The 26,283-nt window shown below is 34.2% G+C and overlaps 1 protein-coding gene across 2 annotated transcripts; it reads left to right on the top strand.

The window, feature by feature from the left end:
- The first annotated feature begins 294 nt into the window (after nt 1–294).
- SREBP (Sterol regulatory element binding protein) lies at nt 295–21,852 on the top strand. 2 transcript variants are annotated; one of them, XM_023169310.2, is made up of 13 exons: nt 295–454; nt 509–1,029; nt 2,289–2,576; nt 5,325–5,736; nt 8,292–8,470; nt 8,630–8,811; nt 8,876–9,127; nt 9,385–9,577; nt 12,572–12,749; nt 14,275–14,579; nt 16,633–16,791; nt 18,771–18,906; nt 21,458–21,852. In XM_023169310.2, the coding sequence occupies exons 1-13, from the start codon at nt 382–384 to the stop codon at nt 21,676–21,678; spliced, it is 3,099 nt and encodes a 1,032-aa protein (XP_023025078.2). In that variant the 5' UTR covers nt 295–381; the 3' UTR covers nt 21,679–21,852. The 2 variants fall into 2 exon arrangements, with proteins under 2 accessions (XP_023025078.2, XP_074039405.1); XM_074183304.1 differs by lacking the exon at nt 295–454 and having other exon boundaries at nt 890–1,029; nt 2,272–2,576.
- Nucleotides 21,853–26,283: the final 4,431 nt, after the last annotated feature.

The raw sequence follows: 26,283 nt of genomic DNA, 5'->3' as shown, positions 1-26,283 counted from the left end.
AGTCTGTCACGTTTCCCATATCATCTATCCTGGGACACACTATATATTTTCAATCCAGTGACATTCAATAACAAAAATGAAAATGTCTGCTAAATATATTTGGTTCTGTCCTCTGTGAATAATTCATGGAACCAACAAGCAACGCACCATCTATGAACGAATAGTCAAACTAATTCTTCCAGAAGAATAGAGGAAACGTTTCGACGAAATGAAGTGAAAGGTCAAATTTGGTTCAGGAAAATTCCACGGTGGGTCTAATCAAGTCAATTATGACGTCAGACATCACCTCATTCAATATGTCATTTGATTCGCTGATCCAAATGTGATGATTTTTTGACCAGTGGAATAATTTCCAAAACTGTATGTGTAAAAACTAATGACATGGACGAAGACCTTGCTAATTTCACCGCTTCAGGTGATTTTAATCTCTTTTCAGAACTAACGAGCATTGACGGTAAGTTTTACTGTTTTTATTTACTAATTTGTTTACTTATTTATTAATTATTAGATCTCATCAAACACTGTGAAAGTAATGAACTGGAATGTGATTTATTCGGTGGAGATGCCTCCCTTCCACTGCACGATACTGTCCCCATGGATTTTGATTTTGGGGATTTGCATAGCAGTACTATGTTGAGCCCTCAAACCGTTTCACCTCCCTTAACTCAGACATCTATTTTCGATTCTTCACAACCTACACCGTTCAGCAATCACATCAAGAAAGTTCCTGAATACAGCCCCACTTCTCAACCCGCCCTTCAGAATGTGCAAGTAAAAAATGTACCTCTTTCCGTTCAAAATCCAACTGCGGTGATAATTTCATCACCCAACTTGCAACCGACTACGCAACCCCTTGTGTACACGAATATTCCCATTCAGGGACAACACATTATTCTACAGCAGGGGACCAAAGGACAGAGCGGAAGGCAGAAGGGTAGACCTGTGATTTTACAAAACATTCATCAAATATCGTCAGAGCAGATGCAGCCGGTTCTTCTCCAGGCGAAGATTATCAAGAGTGATTCACAGGTAAGTAAAAGCGTTTTTCTCATTTACTTTAACCACTGAATTTATGATTCGATTTGAAATATGTCTTTGTCAACCAATGGAAATAATTATACAACCTGCAAACTTTCATATGTTAGAAATGTAGATAAAAAACTCAAATTGAAAAGCTAATATTTTCGGGAGAGATCAGTTTTTTCTATAAAAATATAAATCAAGTATTTTTCATACGTATTACTTGATATACTATATCTCTCTGAGAGTACTCTTTAAAATATAAATGTATAAATTTTTATTCAAGTAGAAATCAACAACAATATGATAATTAATAAATAAAACAATTACTAATTTAAAATGTTTTGAATTATATCAATCTAATATACAGTATGTTAAGCCAGAGAGAAAACAAGAAAATTATATAGTAATTGGAAGTGAGTGAATCTAATTGGTGAAAAAAATGGGTTTCAACATTATTTTTGGTTTACAATAAACTGACTGATTTTCAACATTTATAGTTTGTTTTTATGAATTCACACTTTTTATAATGTATAAAGTTGAAGGGTCAGTCCATATTATGTGTTAGCTTTCATAAGTTGACACTCTACACCTAAAAGGTGTTGATTTGAGCCGAACAATAACTGGTTTTCAGAAATTTCCTTTTCAAACTTATATCTTAATATCACTGTTATAGGTAATTTGAAATTTACAATTCATATAGGGCTGTTCAAATTATTACCCACACATGGGAATCTCGCAAATGGTTAGAGGCAGAGGATAGATTCAATTGTGATAAAGTTGTCTATATTCAGGTGGATTTTCGCCCTATTTCCTTAAAACTGTATGAGGACTGATTTAGTCGATTCGTTTCTTGTATTTTAGAAATATTAGTTTGACTATTCGTCCATAGATGGGGTGTTCCTTGTTAATTCCTTACAGTATTCAAGGACTGAACCTATAGCTGGGAAATAATCAAATAATAGAATTAATGTCCTCAAGTACTGTCATCGATATAAGATTTGATTCAACTCATTTATGTTTTTATGAATGAATTGAGTGTTTCATCTTGTAATGACATGTGATGGTTGATTTCGAAGCTTTTAATACAGCCTCTAAGGAAACTTTCGTATCTACAGTTCATTCTGGAAATCCGGTAGATTGAAGTTTGGGAAAGAATAATGTTTAAGACTTTGGGGTGGTCTAGACCACTATATAAATCATCCAATATGATTGGGTAAAATGAACTACTTTTTTTGTAGTCATCAAAAGTTTTGGATCATTTTCAGGTCAACCCACCAACTGTCATGTATACGACATCCCCTTCAAGTACTACTCCCCAACCCATTCACACATTACTAAACACCACTGGAATTCTGACGACGACTACAGGAATTCCAGTGATGATAGATGGGGACAGTAAAGTGGCTATCAACCGAGTTCAACCTGTCGGTAAAGAACGTGTGGTGAAAGAAGTGAAGAAGAGCGCCCACAATGCGATCGAAAGGAAGTACAGGACAAGTATCAATGACAAAATTATAGAATTGAAGAATATTGTTGTCGGAGAAGAGGCAAAAGTAAGACTATATTTATTAAAGTGTGATATGTTTATAAAGTTGGGATATTTCGTATGGTTTGCTGTAACTGATGTGAGTCAATTATTGAAATGAATTCACTCATTAAAAAAATTATAACGACTCATACAGTTTCAAAGCAACATTTTTTTCAAATTAATTCGGATGTTTTTTTTTTAAAGTTTTTCAAGCATTTGTTAGCTCATTGTAAAACTTGAAATTTATAATGAATCGAATTTTGACAAATATTTGATTTCATTTTCATTAATTTTAGATTGCCTGAATATCTTGTTGTATGTTTGTGTTGGTCACCATTGCTTTTGAAAGTCAGATTTGAATGTTTGAGCTTATTTTTGACCAAATGAATGAAGGTATATAATTTGAATTTATGTAAAGATAACAAATCAAATAGTTTTTTCGATATATACAAGTTGATTGTAGGTTTCTTGTAGTTTTACTTGAATATACACCTTATAATTTTGTTTTAAAGTTTCAGTAAGGAATTTGTTATATGATGGAGGCGGCCGATACTTGATAAAAATCCATAACTAACGTATTCTAAAAACATTTTATTGTGTGTTTTTCACTAGATAGTTTTACAAAAACGCAACACGTGTTTCGCCATACAATGGCTTCCTCGGGCGTGTCTTAATAACTAATTCTACACATTAAACGCTATATATACCTTATTCTACAATTTGAGGTACCTGAATTTCAAGTACCTGAATTTCGAGTACCTGGTTTTTTACCTAAGTTTGTAATGAATTTAATTACCTGAGCTTATGTTCTATTTTCCACATTTGAAAAAATATTCAGTAACGGAGAGTTATTTAATTCTAATTGATCATTCAGTAAATTACCCGAATTCCTGAATCTATTGATTTCTAAACATTCTAGAAGATTGAGTTTCAAACTCTTCTCTTCTAAATGTAACACCTCGTATTCCTTGATTGAACTGATGTCCTTCTGCTAATAGGTGGTTTGCAAATGTGGAATTGGTCTTTCTATTTATAAAACTGCTTCTATGCTCTTTAATTCTTTGGGAAAATGTTCTTCCAGTTTGGCCAATATACAGTTTTGGACAAGAGCCACAAGTCAGCTTATATACTCCTGATCTATCCAACAACGAAGTTTTATCTTTATTGTTTTTAATAAATTTACTTAGATTATTATTCGTTCTGTAAGCCACGTTTACGCCTTCTTTCTTCAAAAAAACGGGCGATATTCCTGGTTGGTTCACCCAACCGACGTTATCGCATCTTGAATATGAGTAGACCAAGTCCATGGCTTGCTTTTGAAGTTTTTTGGTAAGAATGGCGTTTATAATATCTACTTTGTAACCGTTATTAACCGCGATTTGTTTGATCAAATTCAGCTCTTTCTGGAACTCCCTATCAGACAGTGGAATATTCAATAATCTGTGAAGCATACTATTGAATGCAGCAACTTTTTGTTGGTAAGGATGTGTGGAGGAATTATGTACAAAAAACTGTTAGCTAACTGATTATTATGGATTTCATACTCTATGTTATCCATGAAAATTTTCGCCAGCAAGGAACTCAAAGGGTTTCCCATTATAAGTCCTTCATTGCATGAATAGAATTTTCCGTCAAACTGGAAATAATTTGTATATAAGCTGACTTGTGGCTCTTGTCCAAAACTGTATATTGGCCAAACTGGAAGAACATTTTCCCAAAGAATTGAAGAGCATAGAAGCAGTTTTATAAATAGAAAGACCAATTCCACATTTGCAAACCACCTATTAGCAGAAGGATATGAGTTCAATCAGGAATACGAGGCGTTACATTTAGAAGAGAAGAGTTTGAAACTCCATCTTCTACAATGTTTAGAAATCAATAGATTCATAAATTCGGGTAATTTACTGAATGATCAATTAGAATTAAATAACTCTCCGTTACTGAATATGTTTTCAAATGTGGAAAATGGAACATAAGCTCAGGTAATTAAATTCATTACAAACTTAGGTAAAAACCAGGTACTCGAAATTCAGGTACTTGAAATTCAGGTACCTCAAATTGTAGAATAAGGTATATATAGCATTTAATGTGTAAAATTAGTTATTAAGACACGCCCGAGGAAGCCATTGTATGGCGAAACACGTGTTGCGTTTTTGTAAAACTATCTAGTGAAATTGACACAATAAAGTGTTTTTAGAATACGTTGAGGAATTTGTTGCCATTTTCCATATTGATATTAGATGTTGAATTTTGGAATACAATAATGAAAAGTAAATCGATTTAATGTATTGTAATGGTGCATTTCATATTTTCAATGAAATTTCAATTATGGGAGCTATTTTCCTTCTTATTGTTTCAATATGTCTCCATGATTATTCTTCATCTTGGTCATGAGACCAATAAATTTTCATTGGAATAAACATATACGACGATTTCTGATAATTCAATGAAATTTTATGGCATTCAAGCTGTGAAGATACTTGATAAAGGTTTATTTGAAATAATAATCTTAATTTCTTGTACATTGTTTTCATTGTATATTGAAGTGGTGTCATCAGCAGACATTTGTAATTTACCAAATAAGTTTACTGTAGCCAAAGAACTGAAATATATGAGAAACAAAACGGGTCCTAGTATTGATCCTTGCGGTGCCCCACATTCATCAGCTCTTTGAACTTTTGTTACAATGATTGTTTGCATTTTTATTTCAGAATATTTTTCATCTAAACTTTCTAGCGAATGAGCCAATAAACATTTGTTTTTATTCTTCAAGCTGAATAAATCTGCCATTCTGAGACGGACAATCGAGTATATACGTTTCCTTCAAAACTCCAATGCTCGCCTCAAAAAGGAAAACATGGCACTGAAAATGGCGGACAGTCGCAACTCCCTCAAAGGTCTCCTCACAACGGGTGATGCAAGTTACAGACCTGAAGATACTCCGCCTCATTCCGACCACTCGTTTTCTCCGCAGTACTCATTACCTTCTAGTCCTGAATATTCTACCAATATTAAGGATGAAATCGAAGAAGAAGAGCCGGTTTTAATTTCCAGAGGCATGATGGATAGTTCCAGGCTGACGTTGTGTATGGTCATGCTCGTCATGGTGACATTCAATCCGTTCGGCTTGATGATGAATAGATACGGTGGCGAAGATGACAGTAAGGCTTTGCGAAGGATATTATGTGAGTAAATTATAACTTATAGAACTGTTCGAAAAATAAGGTGAAAGTTCAAATTTCTCGGGCTACATACATTCAAGTAGCGATTTTATTATTTCTTTATGTTGATACACTTGTCTAGAATATATTTTCACGGTTTCAGCTGCTTAGCATGTTCAGTTTGTTGGTGAGAGGCATGAAAGTTGAAAATGTTTTGCGTGCTCGGTGTTTTCTTGCAATCAAAAAAATTTATCTAGGCATCAAATTTTTGAATTAAGTACTCAAAACACATGCAATGTTGACAGTGGCATACAATGATTGTACTCTGAGTCAGAAAAATGTTTACAAGTAGAAATAGAAATAAGATTTATCAGAAATAGATATCTTGATATACATAAATATTATACAAATATATCAGTCATTAAACTAAATACAAAAAAACTAAAATATATAAGGCCTATATAGTAGAATATATATAGTAGAATATAGATCAAGGTATCATCTGCTATAATAAAGCACTTCAGCTATTTGGAAACACATGTAATTTCACTGAATTCCAAAGTGCTTTACTTGATTACCTTACCAAAAATGCATTTTATAGTACTGAAGAATTTCTTCAACTCTAGCTATTATTGTATAGTTACTTTATTCTACTTGTACAAATAATAAAAAAAAAAAAGATTTCACAATTTCAACTAATTTAAGCTACTTGCATATATTGTCTGTCACTGTTCTTGCATCTTTTTATTATGTCTACTTAACTTCTAATAACATGTATATATACACTAACTATAGATAAGCACAATTGCTTTATGTTTGGTTCTGACTAGTCTGATAAAGTTTTATACTGTATGTACCACATGTATAAAATCTTTTAATGATGAATAAATTTCTATTCTATTCTATAGTATGTAAAACATAGCAGTTGTGAATGATGAAGAGATTAATAGAGAGAAGAATGATAAACAACTAAATTGGAATAATATTGTGCCTGTAGATATTGAGATATGGAGCGTTTGAAGAGTTGGAGGGTGCTATTTTATTTAATTTCATTAGGAAGCTTGTTATAGTCCAAGAGTCCTCTGTGAAATATAGAATTCATTGTTCTTGCCAAGTTAGTTCGTGGGACAACCAAGTCATCTCTTCCTCTAGTATCGTATTTGTGTATTTGATGGTTATATGAAGTAATGTGGTGCTTTTCCAGTGATTTTAAATATGAATATCATAGAAATATATTGTAATCTATATTATACTGTCATCCAATTCAGAATATTATTCACTGATAATATAGGAGTATATTTATGGCATTTTAATAACAAGCGCATTCCTCTGTTTTGTAATTTTTGTAGAGTAGAGATAGAATTACCGTCTAGTAATGATATCAAAGTAGCACAGTAATCAAAGTGTGGTAGGATTATTGTTTTATAAACGGTCAAACCAGATTGGAATGTTAGTTGTCTACTTATTCTAGTAAAGAAAAACATTTTTTCAAATTCAAAGTGTTACCAATGATGAAGCCCAGGTATTTGAATTATTCCACAATTTCAATAGTTTCGCCGTAGATCTCAATATTAATGGAGTTGATATCAATTAAGTTATATTTATATTGTTTTGTCAATATCATAGCTTTCGTTTTAGTGGTATTCAATTTGAGTTTGTTTGCGTTCAAAAACTTCGCCACGTTTTCAAGAGTCAAATTAATTTTGCGTACAGTGTTATGAATATCAGAGTCGCTTGCTGCAATGAGAGTATCGTTTGCAGAGAGATTGATGTATTCACAGTCACAGTAGTATAAGCTTTTCACAGAAGGTGAAAAATACGTTGAATGACGACGCTCGACTTGGACGCCCCAGCACATGGTCGTAAGGTCAATATGGAGAATTATCTTGAAGTTATACGCCACTTGCGAGAAGAGCGCCTCAATAATTTTCCTGTAGTGCTTTGTCCTGGAAAAAAAAGCATGCCTCAGCCACCGTATGTACCAGATTTGTCCCCCTGCGACTTTTTCCTGTTACCAAGATTGAAGAGACCCACGAAAGGACGGCGTTTGAAAAAAAAAAGCAGGCACAAGTGTATTTGAGGGGAAACAAAATAGAAATTGCTGAAGAAATAAACATTTTTTGGGAGAAATGAAAATTTTCCTCATTTTTTGAATAGACAGCGTATTTGCTCTCCGAAGTATTTGATATCTATATTTCTCAGTAGCGAAAAAACAATGTTTTGTCCCTAATAAATTGATTTTTCCTGAATATGGAATCAATTATATTATAATCCTGCATAGCTTTGATTTAAATTAGTCTCCACAATAAAGTATTTTTCCTGGTAATTTCAGTATCAGCGTGGACATTTCCTGTCATTAATGTTATTGTATATGGAAAGTTTTTTGTTAAGTGCATGGCATTTCACAATTAGATATAACTCTTTGTAGTCGCAAGAAATGGTGGAATTGTTTGAAAAAATGATGAGATATTACTTGTCAGTTACTTCAAGGTATCACAAAAATTCTTTGTTAGTATTTACAGTCTCGATTTGTTTTTAGAGTTTGTTATATTGTCTCGACAAATGTTTTCTTATTTCAGCAATTACGCCTACATCAATTTCTCCGTCTTCTTTTTTGTTATGGCTGGTAAATTTTGCCATTTTTGCCTTTTGTTTGGTGAAAATGTTTGTTTATGGAGATCCAATAATACCTGAGAAATCTAAGGAGTCCCAGATATATTGGAGACACAGAAGTCAGGCGAATTTATTTTTAAAAAAGGTGAGAAAGTCAAATATTATTAAGGTAGTAGCTGAACTGAGATATTCTCCAAAACATCAATTAGTATTTTTATTGAAAAAAATCATTATGAATCAGTTGTGAGTTTTTTTCGAATATGAATTTGCAGTGATTTTTCATTTCCTCTTCACGACTTTTCAGGGTGACAAAACAGGAGCCAAGCAGGAGCTGCTTCGATGCCTTCAAACTTACGGTATCACTTTGCCTACAAGTAGATTTGAACTATTCCTTTGTTTCTGTTGGCAATTGTTTCGACAGATTGTTCACAGGCTCTGGATTGGAAGATGGCTATCCAGACATGCCGGCGGATTTTTTGTGAATAGGTGCTTAGCAAAGTGTCATTATTATAATTCGAATTCTATTGACTTCTCAATTCGTTTTTTTCAGTTTGACCCGCTTCCAAGCACAAACGTCGTGCAAAGAACTGGCCCTCGTTTTCAATGACTTACACAAAATCCAGCTGGTGGCTGGTCCAGAAGAGACTTGCCATCTGTTTGGACTCACGACGGCTCTGAGTGCCTTGAATTTGGCAGAGGCTGCGAAAGGGCGAATAAAGTCTGTCGATATGATTGATATCTATGTGGGTGTAGCTTTGAGAATTAAAGCTAGTATGCCGAATTTCCTCCATCCGATACAGAGGTGAATAAATATTAAGTGAAATTGCTTTATGATTTATTTTCGACACAGTAGAATAAATATTTATGGAAATATGGAGCTAAATGACATTAAAACGGTCAGAACTTTTGAAGCAACCTATATCATTGTTGGGAATTATCTCAGATATGACCTTTCTTCAATTTGGGAAAGTGTTTATTTTTTTACATGATTTTAAATCATTTCTAAGTACCGAGTGTTCTTGAAAAGTGTGGCCAGTCATGTTTTCATTCCTTTTTCAGATATTATTTGGGTTTGGCCCAGCTGTCGTCAACCAACTCTTGTGATGCCATTCCCAAAAGGTTACAGTGGCTTTTCACGCCGTATGGATACAAATTTTTCATTTCCCACAAGTTCACCAAAGATGTGAAGAACAGAGCACTTCCGTTCAGTTCTATTGGAAATAGCATTGATCCGCTTGCTATCCAAATGAAGGTAAAAATAACTTATAATAATAATAATAATAATATTTATTCATCCTTAAAGACGTTGACAAACGTGTAGGATAGGTCAGCATTAAGCATGTAAAATCACATCAAACGATAAAATTGTAGATCAGTAGATAAAAATAATACAATAAAAATTTATACAACAAAAGTCAGAATTATAAAAATTAAAACAATTGTAGTAATAAAAATTGAATATGTCATGCCAAAGTCGCATGAACCCATTCAGTCGAGATGGACCGAGAGAAATTCATCAATAATAATAATAATAATAAATCGGCTTTATTGATAATACAAAAAAAAAACAATACAAAGATATATTTGAAAATGAAAATAGTTTACAGGAGATTCTGGTACTCCTTGGTGAAGTCTAGCTCAAAGCTACTCTAACTCAACCATCAAGCACCACTCCATAATGCACGCAAACTTACAAAAATAAAAGCAATTAACAGTGATGGTACCACGAAATGAGAACCGTAAATAAAATAATAATTTGTGATTACCTTCTAAATATAGTTGATAAATAATTTGATTTGAATTTTTATTGAAATTGATATTTTTTTTGGTTTTAATGAATTATTTTATTCTTTCATTAGTGATAGGTATTGTTCAATTTTTAATGTTATATGTATATTTGATTTCGTTGGAACTAATATTTTGTGGCATTATTAGAAGTCTTAATTTTTAGATATAACTTGTACTATATCAGTTATCAAGGCAAATATTATTGTCCATTTTTATGCTTAATTCGTGGATTCGAGCGGTCTTATTATTGTATATTTATTTGTTTGCTGGCTTTATTCTTGAAAAATATGAATGAATAATTACAGAGAATTTCAACTTAATTGATCTGTTGTCTAAAAAGCAAAAGTTAACATTATTGACTATCATAGATATAATTTTTATATTTGTATTTGAATTTCTTGATATTGAATCTCTTCAATTGCTCAGGCAATGAATTATAGAGTTTTACAGCACCAAAAAGAAATGATCTCTGAAACTGTGCAGTGCGATGTTGTGGCATAGTTAATTTGTTTTTATGTCTAATGTTTCTTGAGTGAATATTTTCACGCAGAATTAGTTCGTATACGAATTTCATTATGGAATCCAATTGTCAAGATACTGGAAAAATTTGTATCTAACTCTCAGACAGTTTTATTTGAGTCCCTGCGACTATTTAGTGATAGGAAATTTAACTGAACTGAAAGTGCTATTGCTAAGTTTTTGAATATGTATGACAGAGATAATGAAACTTTGGGTATTTTTCTAGACCTTGCAAGGCTTTTGACCTCGTAGACCACAAGACTCTCATAAATTGAAAGGGTATGGTCTAAGGGAAATACGCTTGAGTGGTTTGAGAACTATTCAAATATACGAGTTCACTATGTTGAAACTAATTGTTATGTAGGTGGTGGTGGAAATAAGGCTGTTGATATTTCGGGTGGATACAGGTTTATTGACATCGATAACATCCAAAGATATTCACACGCACATAGATATATACAAGGAGTACGACTATACTACATTTTGTACATTTCATAGATACAACCGCAGCCGCCGATTGATACTAACTGCCCCCAGCGTTTCCTAACCTGGAGACTGTTCTCCGGGCATGCACCCTTAGCCCTATATCAGTGGCGTAGCAGCCACATACATTACACTAATAATTGAACATTGCAGAGATCACACTACCTAGTGGGAATTCCACAGGAATCTATATTGGGACCATTTTTGTATATAATATATGTCAATGATTTTATGGGCAAAAACTGCGCCGTATATGCTGCTGACAGCATATTCCCTGATTGACAGCCAACACTGTCAAGTCAACTGTAGATAAAACCTTTCAAGACTTAACAATGCGAGGGACCGATTCCAGAACAACCATTTCATCATTATACTGGGAACAAGTCCCTGAACCAAATGCAATCAACTGAATTTCTAGGAATGAACATATCTGAAAACTGTAGTTTGAAAATACGACTGATAGAGTAAAGAGATTGCCCCCTTGACCTTACTGTTTATATCAATTACGTAATACAGTTGAAAGAGCCTGTTCTACTTATCTATTATGCCTAAATACATTCCCTTGTGTTGAATATTAGCCTAAATTTGCTCACAAGATGCTTGGAGTATTTTTTTACTTCATAACGGGTTATTTGATATCATTTCCTCAGAATACCTTCTCTCAGACTAATAGAAACATTCTACATTAAAGCAAATTGAGGTTTAAAATCTGTTTTTTCGTTAATCAGATGTTGCCCCCATACGAAGGGCAAGCTAAGGAATAACGCGGTCTTACCTTTTAACGTGTGATTCCTAACACGGTTGCAGAATCATCCCAGCTTCAACCAGATAATTTCTCTCGAGAAAAATATCTGATCGAGGCAGGAATCGAACCCACGGCCTTCCGATCGTGAGTCGGGCGCACTACCACCGCGGCCAATTGCCTGAAACATTGGAAAACTCATCTCAGTGGATTTCAAAAGAATTGTAAAACTAATTGAAAGGGTTATATTTTTAGGAGAGAATAATTTTTGAGAAAGAAACGTTTTGGCTTTTTACATTTCCATCTTTATATAAAAAAAGTGGGGAATCTCCCAAAGATTCCCACTTTTTTTGTATACAATGAAGAAGTAGAAAATGCTAAAACTTTTTTCCCAAAAATTGTAAAACAGTTATGAATCGATGGCTATTTCTCTGTAAGTTTTGGCCCACTTGAAATTTGATATCTTTCTTTCCAATTTGTTCTACTGTCACTAATTACTGATGTTAATTTCAAATATTTTTTTCAATGTGTGACCTACTTTAATGTGTCTTTTCTATATTCTAAAGTACTTATACATACTTGTTAAGTGTTAATTTATTAATGCAAACATATTCTTTTATTACTTGCATTTTACTGTCTAGACTAGTTTGATATAATTGTGTATGATCTAATTGACAACCAATAAATACTTTATTTATAGCCAAGATCTTTCAGATTTACCGCGAACACCTCTTGGAAAGAGCGATGAATATTTTGCTGTCACCTGGACAAAAGAATGACAGTAATCCAGATAAAAGAACAGACATTTGCGATGCTCTTTCATACATCGAGTTGCTTCAAGACAATGTTACAGTCGATGCAAGAACCGTGTTTGGTGAGAATTCAGACCAATGTGAGTCAATAATTAGATTTATTTTTATTGCTGTTGTTTTCTTTGAAAAGTGTTGATTTGAATTTATTTTTTTGCTTTAATTATATCTGTGTAATTGAATCTGTCTAATTATTATGCATTTGTTGACCCAGAAATTTGTCGTCACGATATCTTTGAAGTGATTTTGACTTCCTCCAACTAGAACACGGCATAATAAAGACAGCTGGTGTTTCACATTTTCTGGAAATATATTGATTTCTATAATTGAACAAGAAATTTAATTTTTTTCCAAATATTTCTGAAATGACTGGAAAAATAAAAAGTTGTTAAAAGACCAATTTTATTCTTGACAAAGAGTTTCTTGAAAAATTTCCCAACTTTTTTTCATAATTACAAAAAAGTGACAAGTTTCAACTGAAATAACCTGAATCATTAATTCAACCTTGTAGCGGTCACTAAATCAATCCATTTTTGAGGGAACTTCTGATTAGTTTTCAACTGATATCATTTCAACTTATTTTTCGAAACTTTCCACCGACATGACTCGAATTTTCTGCTCAACTAGAAATTGTTTGGCTCATCTTCTGATTGGACTTCCTCCATAATACATTTTCATAATCATAAGCAATCCAAACAAGTCAATGGCCTCAAGAGTGTTACACTATATACCGAGTTCCAGAGAGATAGTCAACGTTCATCTCTGCAACACTTTACTATTTCCATACTTTTGAAAGCATCCAAAAATCTAGTGTCGTGTTCAGATCTGAACCATTTCAGACAATTTTCATTTACTATATGGCCGTTTTGCGAAGCGTGGCACTAGATTTTTCTGTTCTTCGAAATCGGATGTGCTGCGTGTTCTTTGAAACGAGTTTTAATAGCTCGCCTAGTCTGACCGATATATTGTTTGTCGCAGTCCTCACAGCTCATTTTTTTATCCCCGACTTTTGCTTTTTCCAACATCTTGTCTTGAGTTACCTAACATTTGTTGAAGTGAGCAAAACGTTTTGAAGGCTACTTTCACGTTTAACTTAAATGCGACACATGTAATCTGTTGGTGTGTCTTGGTTCATACAAAAGGATGATTAACTTTGAATCATTGTCGTTTGAAAAGTGAAGGTTCAAGAAGATTCTCCCACAATATACGTTTCCTAATTAACTTATCTACTATATTTTGAAGATACCCGTTTCTTTCAGCCATGTCCCTCAATATTGTACCCTTCTATACTCCAGGGGAATGTAACAAGCCTATGGACGAGAAAGTTCAGTCCTGCCAGAAATCTGGAAAGTAATCTAACCTCTCTTATTTTAAATTGAAATCTGACAAAGAACAGTGGGTTTGCCATTGCCGTGCCTTCGTGCTGTCTGTAGAAACAGTTGTTGAACTGGAATAAATTCTGTTCCATCAGATTTTCATCAATTGTATTTAATCTTTGATTACTTCTCAACTGAGACCATTGACCATTGAGATTTTCAAAAGTTATGAATTGAATAGAAGAAAATAAACTCAAGGTTCTTTTTTGAAAGAATGAAATTTGATTTTTAGGTTATCAAGATCAGGTGGCCCAATGGTGGATGGCGTTTGTTTCTATAGCTTGCCACTGGCTTATGGGAGATGACAGGAGCGAGAATTTATACAAAAAAATTGAAATGATACCTGAACCACTTGCGATTCTCAATGATCCCCTTCCGAAGGCTATTGTAGCAGCTTTTGTGGCTAGGAATAATTATTTGAATCCGCATCCTTCTATTACTCCCAAGAAGATTTTACTACAGTGTGATTATGCCAGTCATTTGCTGGCTGATAGTTTGACTATTACAAGTTGCAAGAAGAAAGATGATTTGGTTTTGGTAAGTGTAATGCTTATTTGAATTATTGTAGTAATAATAATAATATTTATTAGCCATTTCGGTACTTAATGTACATATGGTAAGTCAATAGAAGTACTATATAATATAAAAACAATTAAAATCATGATTTGTCATATATAAATAAAAAAACTAAAACAAATATCACGACAGTATATGGTATCACAGTTATAGAGGTATAAATTAATAATAAGAATCTTAAAATTATAATTTTTGTCCTAAATAATCCTGTACGCTATAGAAACACTTTTCTATTAAGAATTGATCTGCAATATTAGGTTGGATTAGTTCACAATCATAAAGTTCTTAAGGAAATTGGCAACTATAAAATCAATACTGGTGCACCTGGTATAATTATTGATGTTGGTGAATATTCTTGTGGGACCTAACATGTTAGTTTCTAATCGAAATGAATTAAACAAATCCATCATTAATTTGGCATTAAGTTGTGTTGTTTATAACATTTGAATGAAAGAAATATTCCAAACAGTGGTCGCAGTGTCCCAATTTTCTGTTGATTGGTGTGCATTGTGGTTGCATTGCATGTTTTTTTTTTGGTGCAGTGTTTCTGCAGTGCATCCCAAATGATGGAACAGCAGCGGAAGCAGTAATATTGGAAAGTTTTGATGTTATGAATTTAAGAGGTCTGTTCAAAAAAGTTTGCAGTGTTTTGTGTGTTTGACAATTTTCAGCTATCAAAAAGAATGGGTCAAAGAATTTCCATCAAATTTTGTGTGAAAGATAGAATTATATGCTGAAAAACACTTGAATGGTCGACAGAGGCATTCGGTTGTACTCTTGAATCAGAAAAATGTTAACAAGCAGTACAAGCTTTTAACAGAAGGTAAAAACACCAGCACATCAACAACCGATGAAAATGTTCAGAAAGTGAAGAAAATTATTATGGAGAATCACCGAATCACTATTAGAGAAGTTGCTGATAATGTCGGCATATCGGTTGGCTAATGCCATACAATTTTTTGTAAAATTTGAGCATGAAGCCTGTGGAGCAAAGATCATTCCAAAATATCTGACTTTTGATCAAATAAATCGACACTCTAGTATCGCACAAGAATTTTTGAATGACGTCAACGGATAGCCTTTGAATGACGTCATCAATTATTGTTGAATCACGTCAACGGCGATCCGAATTCGATCACTGTCAAGGTTTTGCTCATTGTTTTTTTCGATTACTCTAGTGTAGTGTTAGGTTAGGTTAGGTTAGGTTAGATTAGGTTAGGTTAGGTCAGGAGTTCTTGCCACATGGTTTTACGCTCAATAAGGAGTATTATCTTGAAGTTATGCGTTGCTTGTGAGAAGCAATACAAAGAAAACGTCTGGTATTGTGGAGGAATCTGTTTAAAAATCTGTTTAAAATCTATTTTTCCGTTAATCAGCTGTCGCCCCCATACGATCGACAACTCTCAGAAGTTGAGAAACTTGTTCGAGCTAAGGACTAACGAGGTCTTACCTTTCAACGTGTGATTCCCACCACGCTAATGCACCTACTAAAATAACACCGTAATCATGTCTCAGCTACAGCATTCATCAGATTTGCCTCCATGCGACTTTTTCCTGTTCCCAAGATTGAAGAGAACCATGAAAGGATGGCATAGATGAATTGATATTTTTTGAAAATAATGAACATTCACCTTTTTTGAGCAGACTTCGTACACAAGAAGTCCATCTAAATTGAATTAGTCTGGTAAATGGGGCGTTCGATCAATGAAATGAAAGACACACTCTTGTTAGAGTAAATCTTATTTCTTGTACAGTGAAAACGAAATTGTTTTGAACAAGTAATGCAAACAATACTTGTTTAGAATAATTTAAAAATCGAATAGAAATTTAGACGATCTCAACAATGTTCTTCAGATGGTACGTTTGCTTGAAGCTGCAAGGAAAATCTCGGTAAAATCTACATCTTGTTGAAGAATATATACCAAAATTACCCCATCCCATTCAGGATGGCCCAGACACCAACAAATCCTTAGTTCTAGTGAGGTATGGGTTCATTTAATTGCATTTTTTTCAGTTGGCACAATTGTTGGTTTGTGATTGGCTCCTTGAAACGAGAACCTCATTGTGGGAAGACAGAGTAGAAGATGGTTTAAAAACGCCCGTATCTAATTGTGTTCTAACAGCCTTCCAAGCAGACTTGACTTCGTTAAGATCGCTCACAGAACACATTCCGGTGAGTTTTTAATACTGTTGATAATTCAATGATTTTTGTCACCCCTTATATGATTGATTGATTGATAATATGCTTATTGTTTAAGAATAAATTCCTGTTACAAACACAATGTCATAAATAAATATCAATATAAACATGAAGTATAAGATATGAAGTATAAGTGTATAAAATATAAATGATTAAAATAAAAACTATATATACGTACATATGCAGAGGTTACTTGACAAGAACTAGGACAATGAATAAAAATATATGTTTCACACACACTTCAATCGCAGTTTCATCACATTCTAAATTACAGGGCATCTTCAAAATATTTTTGTAGGTCATAATAGGCTTTATCACTTAATAGTTTTGTACATTTCTTCCTAAATATGATGAAAGGAGTCTCTTTGATTTCATTGGGAAGTTTATTGTATATCCTGATTCCATTATACAGGGCTTTTCATGATGAGCGTTAATTAGCCGTTTCTGGCAAACTATTCAACGGATCAACCTGAAAATTCCACAGTATGCATAAGTCAATATGACCTACACGCCTAAAATATTTTAGACGAAGCGGCGTTGTCGCTTCTACTATAAAGTAGCGGCTTATTTGATTTTTCAAATGGAACACCCCGTATATAATATCATATTATGATTCATTATCACTTTGTCAACAAATTCATATACTATTTCCCTATACCTATCTATTACCGTTTAGAAGATATAAATTAATTTCGATATTTATTTTACCAAACATAAACTTTAATAAATGCTGATAATCTTGAACTCTCTTGCACTAAAACGATCAAATTTGAAATGGAGTGGAGTAATACAATGAGGATCTTGACTCCGAGTCATATTTTCATTTGTCTTAGACAGGGTCTTCAAAAAATGCAGATACTTTGATCTCATGAAAAAATGAGTGGAACTCAATTTTTTCAAATAGAACACCCTGTATATTTCAACATTTTTGAGCTCTACATCCAATTTTAGATTAGCTGAAAATAAGAATTATATTAACAAAAATAAACCTGAAATGTGAAATAATAGTGAAATAAAATACAAGTAAAAATAGAAAGAAAATAAAAATAAAAAGTGGAGCGATTCCAAGTCACGTTAGTTCACGACGTTTCGTCACCAAACGCGGACTGCGATTCCAAGAATTGCATTTACCGGATACCCTGTGAGTGCGGAAAATCCTATATTGGTGAAACTAAGAGGCCATTGAATGTTCGCATTGCCGAGCACAAGAAACAAACACAGCGAGGGGAAACCAGCAAATCAGGAATAGCAGACCATGTTTGGACCCATCAACACAACATCGAGTGGTCCCAAGCTGAGATCTTGCACAGAGAGGAACATTGGTTTAGGAGAAAGTTCAAGGAAGCCGCATACATGTTTTCCAACAACGTATTCAGCCAAGCCAGCGTAGAAATACGCAACATATGGACACCCATCATCAAGCGAAAAATGGCCAACTCCCGCCGAAACGGTCATCTCCCACGGAACCAGTGAAGCGGAAAATGGAAAGCGGGGATAAGTGAAAGTACTCGAACGACCTATAAATAGTCATCTCTCGGAGGAATCAGTCCAGTCATCACCCGAAGACGATTGTAGATACTAACAATCAAAAAGTCGTGAAATAACTTGACTTGGAGTCGCTCTACTTTTTATTTTTATTTTCTTTCTATTTTTACTTGTATTTTATTTCACTATTATTTCATTTCAGGTTTATTTTGGCTAATATAATTCTTATTTTCAGCTATTCATTTTTAATTATTCTTCTTTAGTTGTTTCAGGGATTTCAAATCATTTTATATAGTAGACAATGGAAGTCCGAACTAGTGAAATAGAATAGTTTGATGAACCAATTCATCTGAAGAAGCTACAATGTAGCGAAACGCATCTTGAATAAAATTTTTTGTGAAAACTGATAATCATTATCATGTAGGGTGTATTAATGATTTGACTAGTCTGGTAATTTTTATTTCCAGAATGCTTTACCTAGAGTTTTCCTCTACGAAGCGACCAGCAGATTGATGGCTGGGGCAGCTCCTGGAAGGACCCAGCAACTTCTTGACAGAAGTTTGAGACAGAGACACAATAAACCGTCTATAATTTGTGGAAAGGGTAAGATAGTTTACAAGTTTATAGTGTCACAGCACGTAGAAAGTTCATTCATACAATTTGTCGGATAATTTATAGGAATAATTTTGTCATTTGGAATTGAACAAAAGCTGTTTTGATGAGGATTTGCAAGAGAAACTTTTTGATTCAGAAGAATAGTTTAGCAGTTATTTGAATAACTGCTAAAATTGAACTTCGCCTTTTACTATAACTTTATATATTTGGTTAGAACTTGATATTGTAATTTTTTTGTGGTTGTAGTAATAAAGACGTTTATTATTATTATATTATTAACTATGAATGCAATGTCATGAGTCTCACAAATTATACCTAGTCTTGAAAGAATTTTCTCTAAAAAATAGTTATCACCATCAAAAAATCGTTTCGAAATTGCTTTTTCTACTTTCCACGAAAGTTTTCAGGAGATTTGTTGTGTGAGTTAAGGAACGGCAAGGATTTTACTGTGACCATGAAATCTTCAATGAATGAATGTACGAGGGTGATCTGAAAAGTTACCGACCTTAATATAAAGGTAGCGGCACTCGTAAATAAAAGCTAGTGAATTTCGTTGTTCATCTGTTGATAGTTACTCAACAAAGTTTCAGCCATTTTCGACGCGCAGTTGTTATGTAACAGTCGTTTGAGTGAGTTGATGTGAGTGTTCTTATGAAGATGGACAAAATGGAGTATCAAGCTGTCATTGAATATTTGTTTTTGAAAAGCAATACGCCTACGCGAATCAAAGATGAGTTGAATTCTGTGTATGGCAACTCTGCTTCATCATTTTCTACAGTGAAATTTTGGCCAGCTGAATTTGAACCAGTGTTCTCAACCGTAGCGGAATTTACTCGACAGTAGCGGCGTTGCGGATTTGAACATAAAGTTTCTACAAATAATCAATATTGAAAAGAGAAGAAGAGGCAGTGGACTGGAAGCTGACAGCTGACAATTGAATGCACAGTCAATACGTTAATAGTCTTAGTAGCTGAGGCCATTACATGACGAAAGAGAAGAAGATATTTGAATTTTTCTTTATATAACCTCCAATATTTTAAAACTAAAAGACTAATAGTCTCGTCGTAACGTCATATTTATACTTTGATACTTTTGATGTTATTCAGTTTTTATTGATTTTGAGGTAATGTTCTTCTACAATAGATTCAATTTCAAAATCATTATTTCGAGCCAAGAAATATTTGGTTAACTGCTGTAAATTTGAAAATTAGGTACAATCTACTGAGTTGCACGGTTGATAATGAGCATGATCCTGATTTCTGGCAGTTCCAGTTTTGTGTATCTGAACGGTACACTGTAACTTCTGTGGTGTTTAATTTTGGACTGGGTGCATGCGCGAACTGAATGGCGCCAGATATACAAGCGTAACGGAATATCAAGCAGTGTAGCAAAAATTTGTTTCATGTGTAGCGACTTTATAGTTTATCCAGTTGGCAACACTGATTTGAACGTGGTCATAAGAGCTTGGGAGATGAAACTGCAACTACCGACGAAAACATCGCCAAAATTCCCCAAATGGTGCTAGACGACCGCCGAATTAAAGTGAGAGAGATAGCAGAGGTTATGAACACGTCAAAAGAACGTGTTTGTTACATATTAGATCAACATTTAGGCACGAGAAAGTTGTCTGCGCGTTCGGTGCCGCGTTTGCTCATTTTAGACCAAAAACGTGCTTGAATAAACATTTCCAACGCTCTGTTGGCGCAGTTTAGGCGCAATAAATCCGAGTTTTGGCGCCGATTCATCACTGTAGATGAACCTTGGATATACAATTATACGCTCGAAACAAAAATACAATCCGAACAATGAATTGCAAAAGAGGAACCGGCTCCAAAAGAAGCAAACACATTTTTTTTGGTAGGAAAGTGATGGCGACTGTTTTTGGGATAGTCGTGGAGTTATTTTAATCGATTATCTTCAAAAGAAAAAAACATTACAGAAGCATATTAAGCATTATTACTTGACATGATGAAGGCATAACTTGCGGAAAAAAAAGACATATTTGCAGAAAAAGAAAATCCTGTTTCACCAAGACAACGCACCGTCTCAATCACAGCGGTTGCCATGGCGAAAATCCACGAGTTACGCTTTGAACTGCTTGTCCATCCGCCTTACTCGCCTGATCTATCCTCAAGTGACTTCTTTTTGTTCCCTGATTTAAAAATTGTGCTCGGAGGACAGATATTTTTGTCAAATGAAGAGGCAGTAACTTTCGTCAACAGTTATTTTGCTGAATAAAACGCCGTGTACTTTTTGAACGGGTTACAGAGATGGGAGAATCAACGCGGAAAGTGTAGAGTTAAAAGGAGACTATGTCGAAAAAAAAAATCACTTGTATCTTTGTTTGGTCGACAACTTTTCATATCATCCTCGTATCTATATCGTCCTAGGAATCAATAGTTGAGAAACACGGCTCATAATATTCGTGGTCAACTAATTTTATCACTGTATGAAACATTTTTTCCAACAACTCATCCTGCAACACACACACACACATTACATTATTACTATTAATTTGAGTGACGTGATTTGATTCCAGGAGATAAAAGTCACCAAGAGCTGGGAGGCGAGAGGCAGCATGCCGCCGCCCTTTACATGGCTTGCAAGCACTTACCCGGTCCTCTCCTTTCCTCACCGGGAGAGAGAGCTGGCATGCTTGTGGAGGCGGCGAAAACGTTGGAGAAAATCGGCGACAAGAGGCGGTTGCAAGACTGTTACCAGCTGATGAAAACATTGGGAACTAATGCAGTGAATAATTGAATTGTTCTGTTTTGTTTTCATCTTATTAGTATTGGTATTTATATTGATATTCAAGCTTTTTCTTGTTATGAACGACAATTTTTAAGTTATTGAAGTGTATATAGTTTGGATAAGAGACATAATTTATATATTTTTTTTATAAACCCTCATGTTTTTATTAAAAACTCCACGATGTATTGTGTTTTTTTTCTCGATTCATTTCTTAGACAGAATAGTAAAAGAGAAATGAAGTATGAAATGACCAACAAAGAATTCAACTCAAAAGTTGGTTTCAGTGGAACAAATAAATTAATTCTTGAGTATGAATAGTATCATAACAAAAATGATACAAGAGAGTTAAGTTCCAGGTTGCATTATATTTGACACTAAATTTCATTAGTTCGGACTTCCATTGTCTGATATATAAAATGATTTGAAATCTCTGAAAGAACTAAAAGAGAAGAATTGAAAATAAATTGGTGAAATTAACAATTATTTTGAGCAAAAAACCTGAAATGAAATAATAGTGAAATACAGTGGCGTAGCTAGGTAACCTGGGGCAAATAAAAAATGGGGCCCCACTGCTATCAAAACTGGTAAGGTTTTATGAAGTGAAATCATTAAATATATAAATACTTCAAAAATCCTAAACTACTTTTTCATCAGCTCTTTTTCATGCATTGCTGGGCAGGTAATGAAAATATTAAACACTAACAACATGAATTAGAATCATTTCAATAATTGGAGTTGGTATTGGGCAATAAAACGAGATAGAAAAGATTCAAGGGTTTATTATTATATAAAGATCGGACCTACCAACTGACTAAATAGCTATTATAATCACAATCTTTTCCTAGCTTTAGTTTTCGCAAAAGTATCAATAACTTCGGTTAAGTCCAGACTGGATGCGGTTTTGTTCTCAATTGCTATTAGCTATAAAAACGATTAACTGGTCCATATTTTGAACTTGAAACGTAGTATGACTTTGAAAAATACCTATTATTCTGGTTGATATCAATTGGAAAATGTCCTGAAAGCTGTAAAGGTCCCATATCAAGAATTTGACGTCTTTCATTATCATTTAGTATTTTGTTCATGAAGTTTCCTAAGTCATGAGACGATTTATTGTACACATTTTCGAAAAATTTAGAGGTCTGTGGTTCCTCCAAATCCTCCGTTTTTATGTTTTTATATGCCATACATATGATCAGCGGCGGAGGTATCTTCAATTGCAATAATTGTTGCATCTTCTTCAGTAGGATTCTCAACCAACACTGCAGTTACTACATCATTTGAGTAGGGAAGTGCAAACACTGGTTGTGACGGCTTCTCTTCCTTGCGAGGCTCCTGCTGTCTTTTAGCCAAAGTCTTTTCTACCATCGCTTTGGAGTAGCCATTCCGTTGAAGATCATTTTTGATGATATCTAGTTCCGTCTCGGGACCTTCCTTCGTATTACAGAGCCCGAAACGACGGTCTAAAAAAGTCTTGATGATTCCTCTTTTAGTTGATTGATGGTGGTTGGATTCGTGGTTCAGATACTGTCCCGTGTGAGTGGGTTTTCGGTATACAGATGTTTCCTACTTAGTGTTGGTCCTCTTTACCAATACGTCTAAGAATGGCAATTCGTTGTGGACTTCCTTTTCCATTGTAAAAGTGATTGAATGTCTTATGCAGTTGATGTGTTTCGGGAAGGCGTCTAGTTCAGTATTCCCATGGTTCCATATTATGAAGGTGACACTTTTCAGTAGTAAAGAGACCGGTTTATTATCTTTACGTACTTATATTTATACTCCTGAGATTTTACAAGAAATTACTTCTGCTCGATTAATTGTTGGGGTGTTTTTCAATTCTTGGCACCATATTGATTGATATTTCATGCATATTAGTTCACAAAATAGACCATCAAAACTCTCTTTTCCAAAGTACACAGCCACTTATGGAAAATACCACATACTCCCACCTATTCAAAAGCATCATATACAAATTAGAACTTGATTATCGGTTTAATTTCTTGGCGCATGAAAATGTAAGCAACTTATTTGTTGGGCATTGAAGTTGGTAAGGTTGGTACATGGAAAAAATGAAGGAGGTGTAAATAAACTGAGTTTAAGTTGAAATTATTTCTGTTTTGTAGTTGTTATAACTTTATAGTTATTTCCAAATTTAAATATGACATTGAAAAAACACTTTGATGTGAGATTTTCACTGGGCAGTTTACAAAACTGCGAACACGTGTTTCGCTATACAATAGCATCTACATTCTGCTGTCATGCTTTTATAGTAGTTTGAATCATTATAACTATTAACTACCTGACAAATTTCTACCCGATAAATTCATAAAATATTTACATTTCTAGGATACACTCAAAAAACTGGAAAATAATTGATACAAATCTCACCTGAGACCTCATTTTACCTGCTTTTGAGATTTATCCTAATTATACAGGGTGTCCCTGAACTTCCTCTTTTCCTCTCGGGAATGTATAGATGGGGTCAAAATATCACCAGTACTTCATATAACTTTTTTTCCTAAAATCCTTCGTTACCAAGTAACGGGCCCTCGAAGTTACAAAATGAAAAATGTTTTTCTTTGATAACTTTTCAAGTGAATATTCAAAATCATCCAAATTTTGGTAATTGACTAAACAAATGAATTCCTTTGATGAGCTTTCATGCAGGAGTCAGTTGTTTTGCCACAAAGTCAGGAACGGACTACCCCCGATGGTCCACACCCCAAAACTTTGAAATAACAGATATTTTTCAATATTTTTCAACAAATTAAGGTTACTTGGACAATTTTATAAATAAAAGTACTCGTGTGGAAAGTCGATCGGAGCAACGAGTCTTGATAAAAATGTAGTTTCACTCGACGACATCAAACCCGCTCGTCCACCATTATTTGAAATGAATAATTATCAAAGCAGAAATAATAATGATAACGTTAATTCAACAACATTTATCCTGAGATGTCTACCATTATTCGAAAATATTAGTTTTTAAGGAAAATGGAAATGATAGGTAAAATGTTCATAACGAATTTTTATAATGCAAACACGTTTAACTAACGAAACTCAGGAGCCTCAAGAGCAAACAGAAATTAAAAATCCGCTACAGAAACTGCTCGATATGACCACCTTCTCTCTCTATACATTTTCTTAGTCTGCGAAGACACCCTCTCTGTACTTGAAATAGCATTCCAGGGTCGTTTCGTATGGCTTCACAATGTAATGTTATTCTATTCAACAATGCATCTCTTGTGTGAATAGGTGTAGCGTAAACAAGGCTTTTTAGATGCCCCCACAGAAAGAAATCCAATGGATTTAAATCCGGAGACCGCGATGGCCATGAATATGGCCCACCTCTACCAATCCATCTATTGTGGAAAATATGGTTCAGATGGTCACGCACAATCAAACTAAAATGAGGAGGAGCGCCATCATGCATAAACCACATATCTCTTCGGGTTTGCAATGGAACATGTTCCAAAAGTCCATTCAAATCGTTCTGAATGAACTCCAAATAACGTTCTCCATTCAATCGGTCCTGTAGAACGAATGGTCCTATAAGATGGTTTCCTATGATACCAGCCCAAACATTCACGTTGAATTTCCGTTGGTGTTTGGTTTGCAATATCCCATGGAAATTTTCTTCGGCCCATATATGGAGATTATGAGAGTTGATAACTCCATCTCTACTGAAACCTGCTTCATCAGTGAATAAAACTCGATTAATAAAAGTCATATCCTCTCTTTGCCTATCCATGAACCAATTGGTATATTCCAGTCGTGCTGGAAAATCTTGAGGTGTCATGGCATGTACCTTCTGGATGTGAAATGGGTGGAGCAGTTGTTCCCTAATTATTCTATGAATAGTGGACTTGGATGTATGGAACTGTTCTGATAGATTTCTGATGCTCATTGAAGGATCATCAGCGACGGCTTCCAAAATATTTTCCTCCAATACAACGGTACGTACAGTCCTAGGAGCGCCCTCACCACCTCGTTTTGGCAAAACTGTACCTACAATAATATCGAAATAAAACAATGTGCTCAAATTAATTATCAATTATTACATACCTGTCTCCCTCAAGCTGCGATCGACACGCTCGAATGTTTCTCTTGACGGTACCGTTCGATTGGGAAAATGCTCGGAATACAGACGACGAGCTTCTGCAGCATTACAAAATGCTCGTCCATAAAATACATGCATATCTGCATATTCATTGAATGTAAACTGTTCGGCCATATCAAAAAAATTCAAAATATCCTATAGAATATTGACAATACAATGATAGTCATATGACAACGCACCACTCAACAAAACAAAATCGCATTCCAGTTTCTCATTTTTTATCAAAACTTTCTAAAAGGTTTTTTTGTCAACATCTGTGAAAGAAATGGAACATAATTATTTCCTGGATATTTTTCACCTGATCATGTGCAGCCGTTTTTGTAGTTCATTCGTTTGCTTTTTATTAGTATAGTAAATATTTTTCCGATGTGCGTTTTTTCAGCTAAATTTAGATTCGTGTTGAAGAATTTCTCCCATAAAATTATATTTATCAGTGAAACTCCTCAACAGTTTAGCTGTGAAGAAGAATTTGAAACATTCGAATGCTGAGTTTC

Source organism: Leptinotarsa decemlineata, unplaced genomic scaffold (genome assembly GCF_025532065.1).
Source record: "Leptinotarsa decemlineata unplaced genomic scaffold, Ldec_3_MD MMD2_tig00026336_RagTag_RagTag, whole genome shotgun sequence".
In the NCBI taxonomy this organism is placed as follows: domain Eukaryota; kingdom Metazoa; phylum Arthropoda; class Insecta; order Coleoptera; family Chrysomelidae; genus Leptinotarsa; species Leptinotarsa decemlineata.
This window is presented reverse-complemented; position numbering and strand designations above follow the sequence as displayed.

Coding starts and splice junctions, on each gene's coding strand:
- SREBP (XM_023169310.2), top strand. CDS start 382: ATGGACGAAGACCTTGCTAATTTCACCGCTTCAGGTGATTTTAATCTC. Junction 455..508: donor AGAACTAACGAGCATTGACG/GTAAGTTTTACT, acceptor ATTAATTATTAG/ATCTCATCAAACACTGTGAA. Junction 8,812..8,875: donor GGCGGATTTTTTGTGAATAG/GTGCTTAGCAAA, acceptor CGTTTTTTTCAG/TTTGACCCGCTTCCAAGCAC.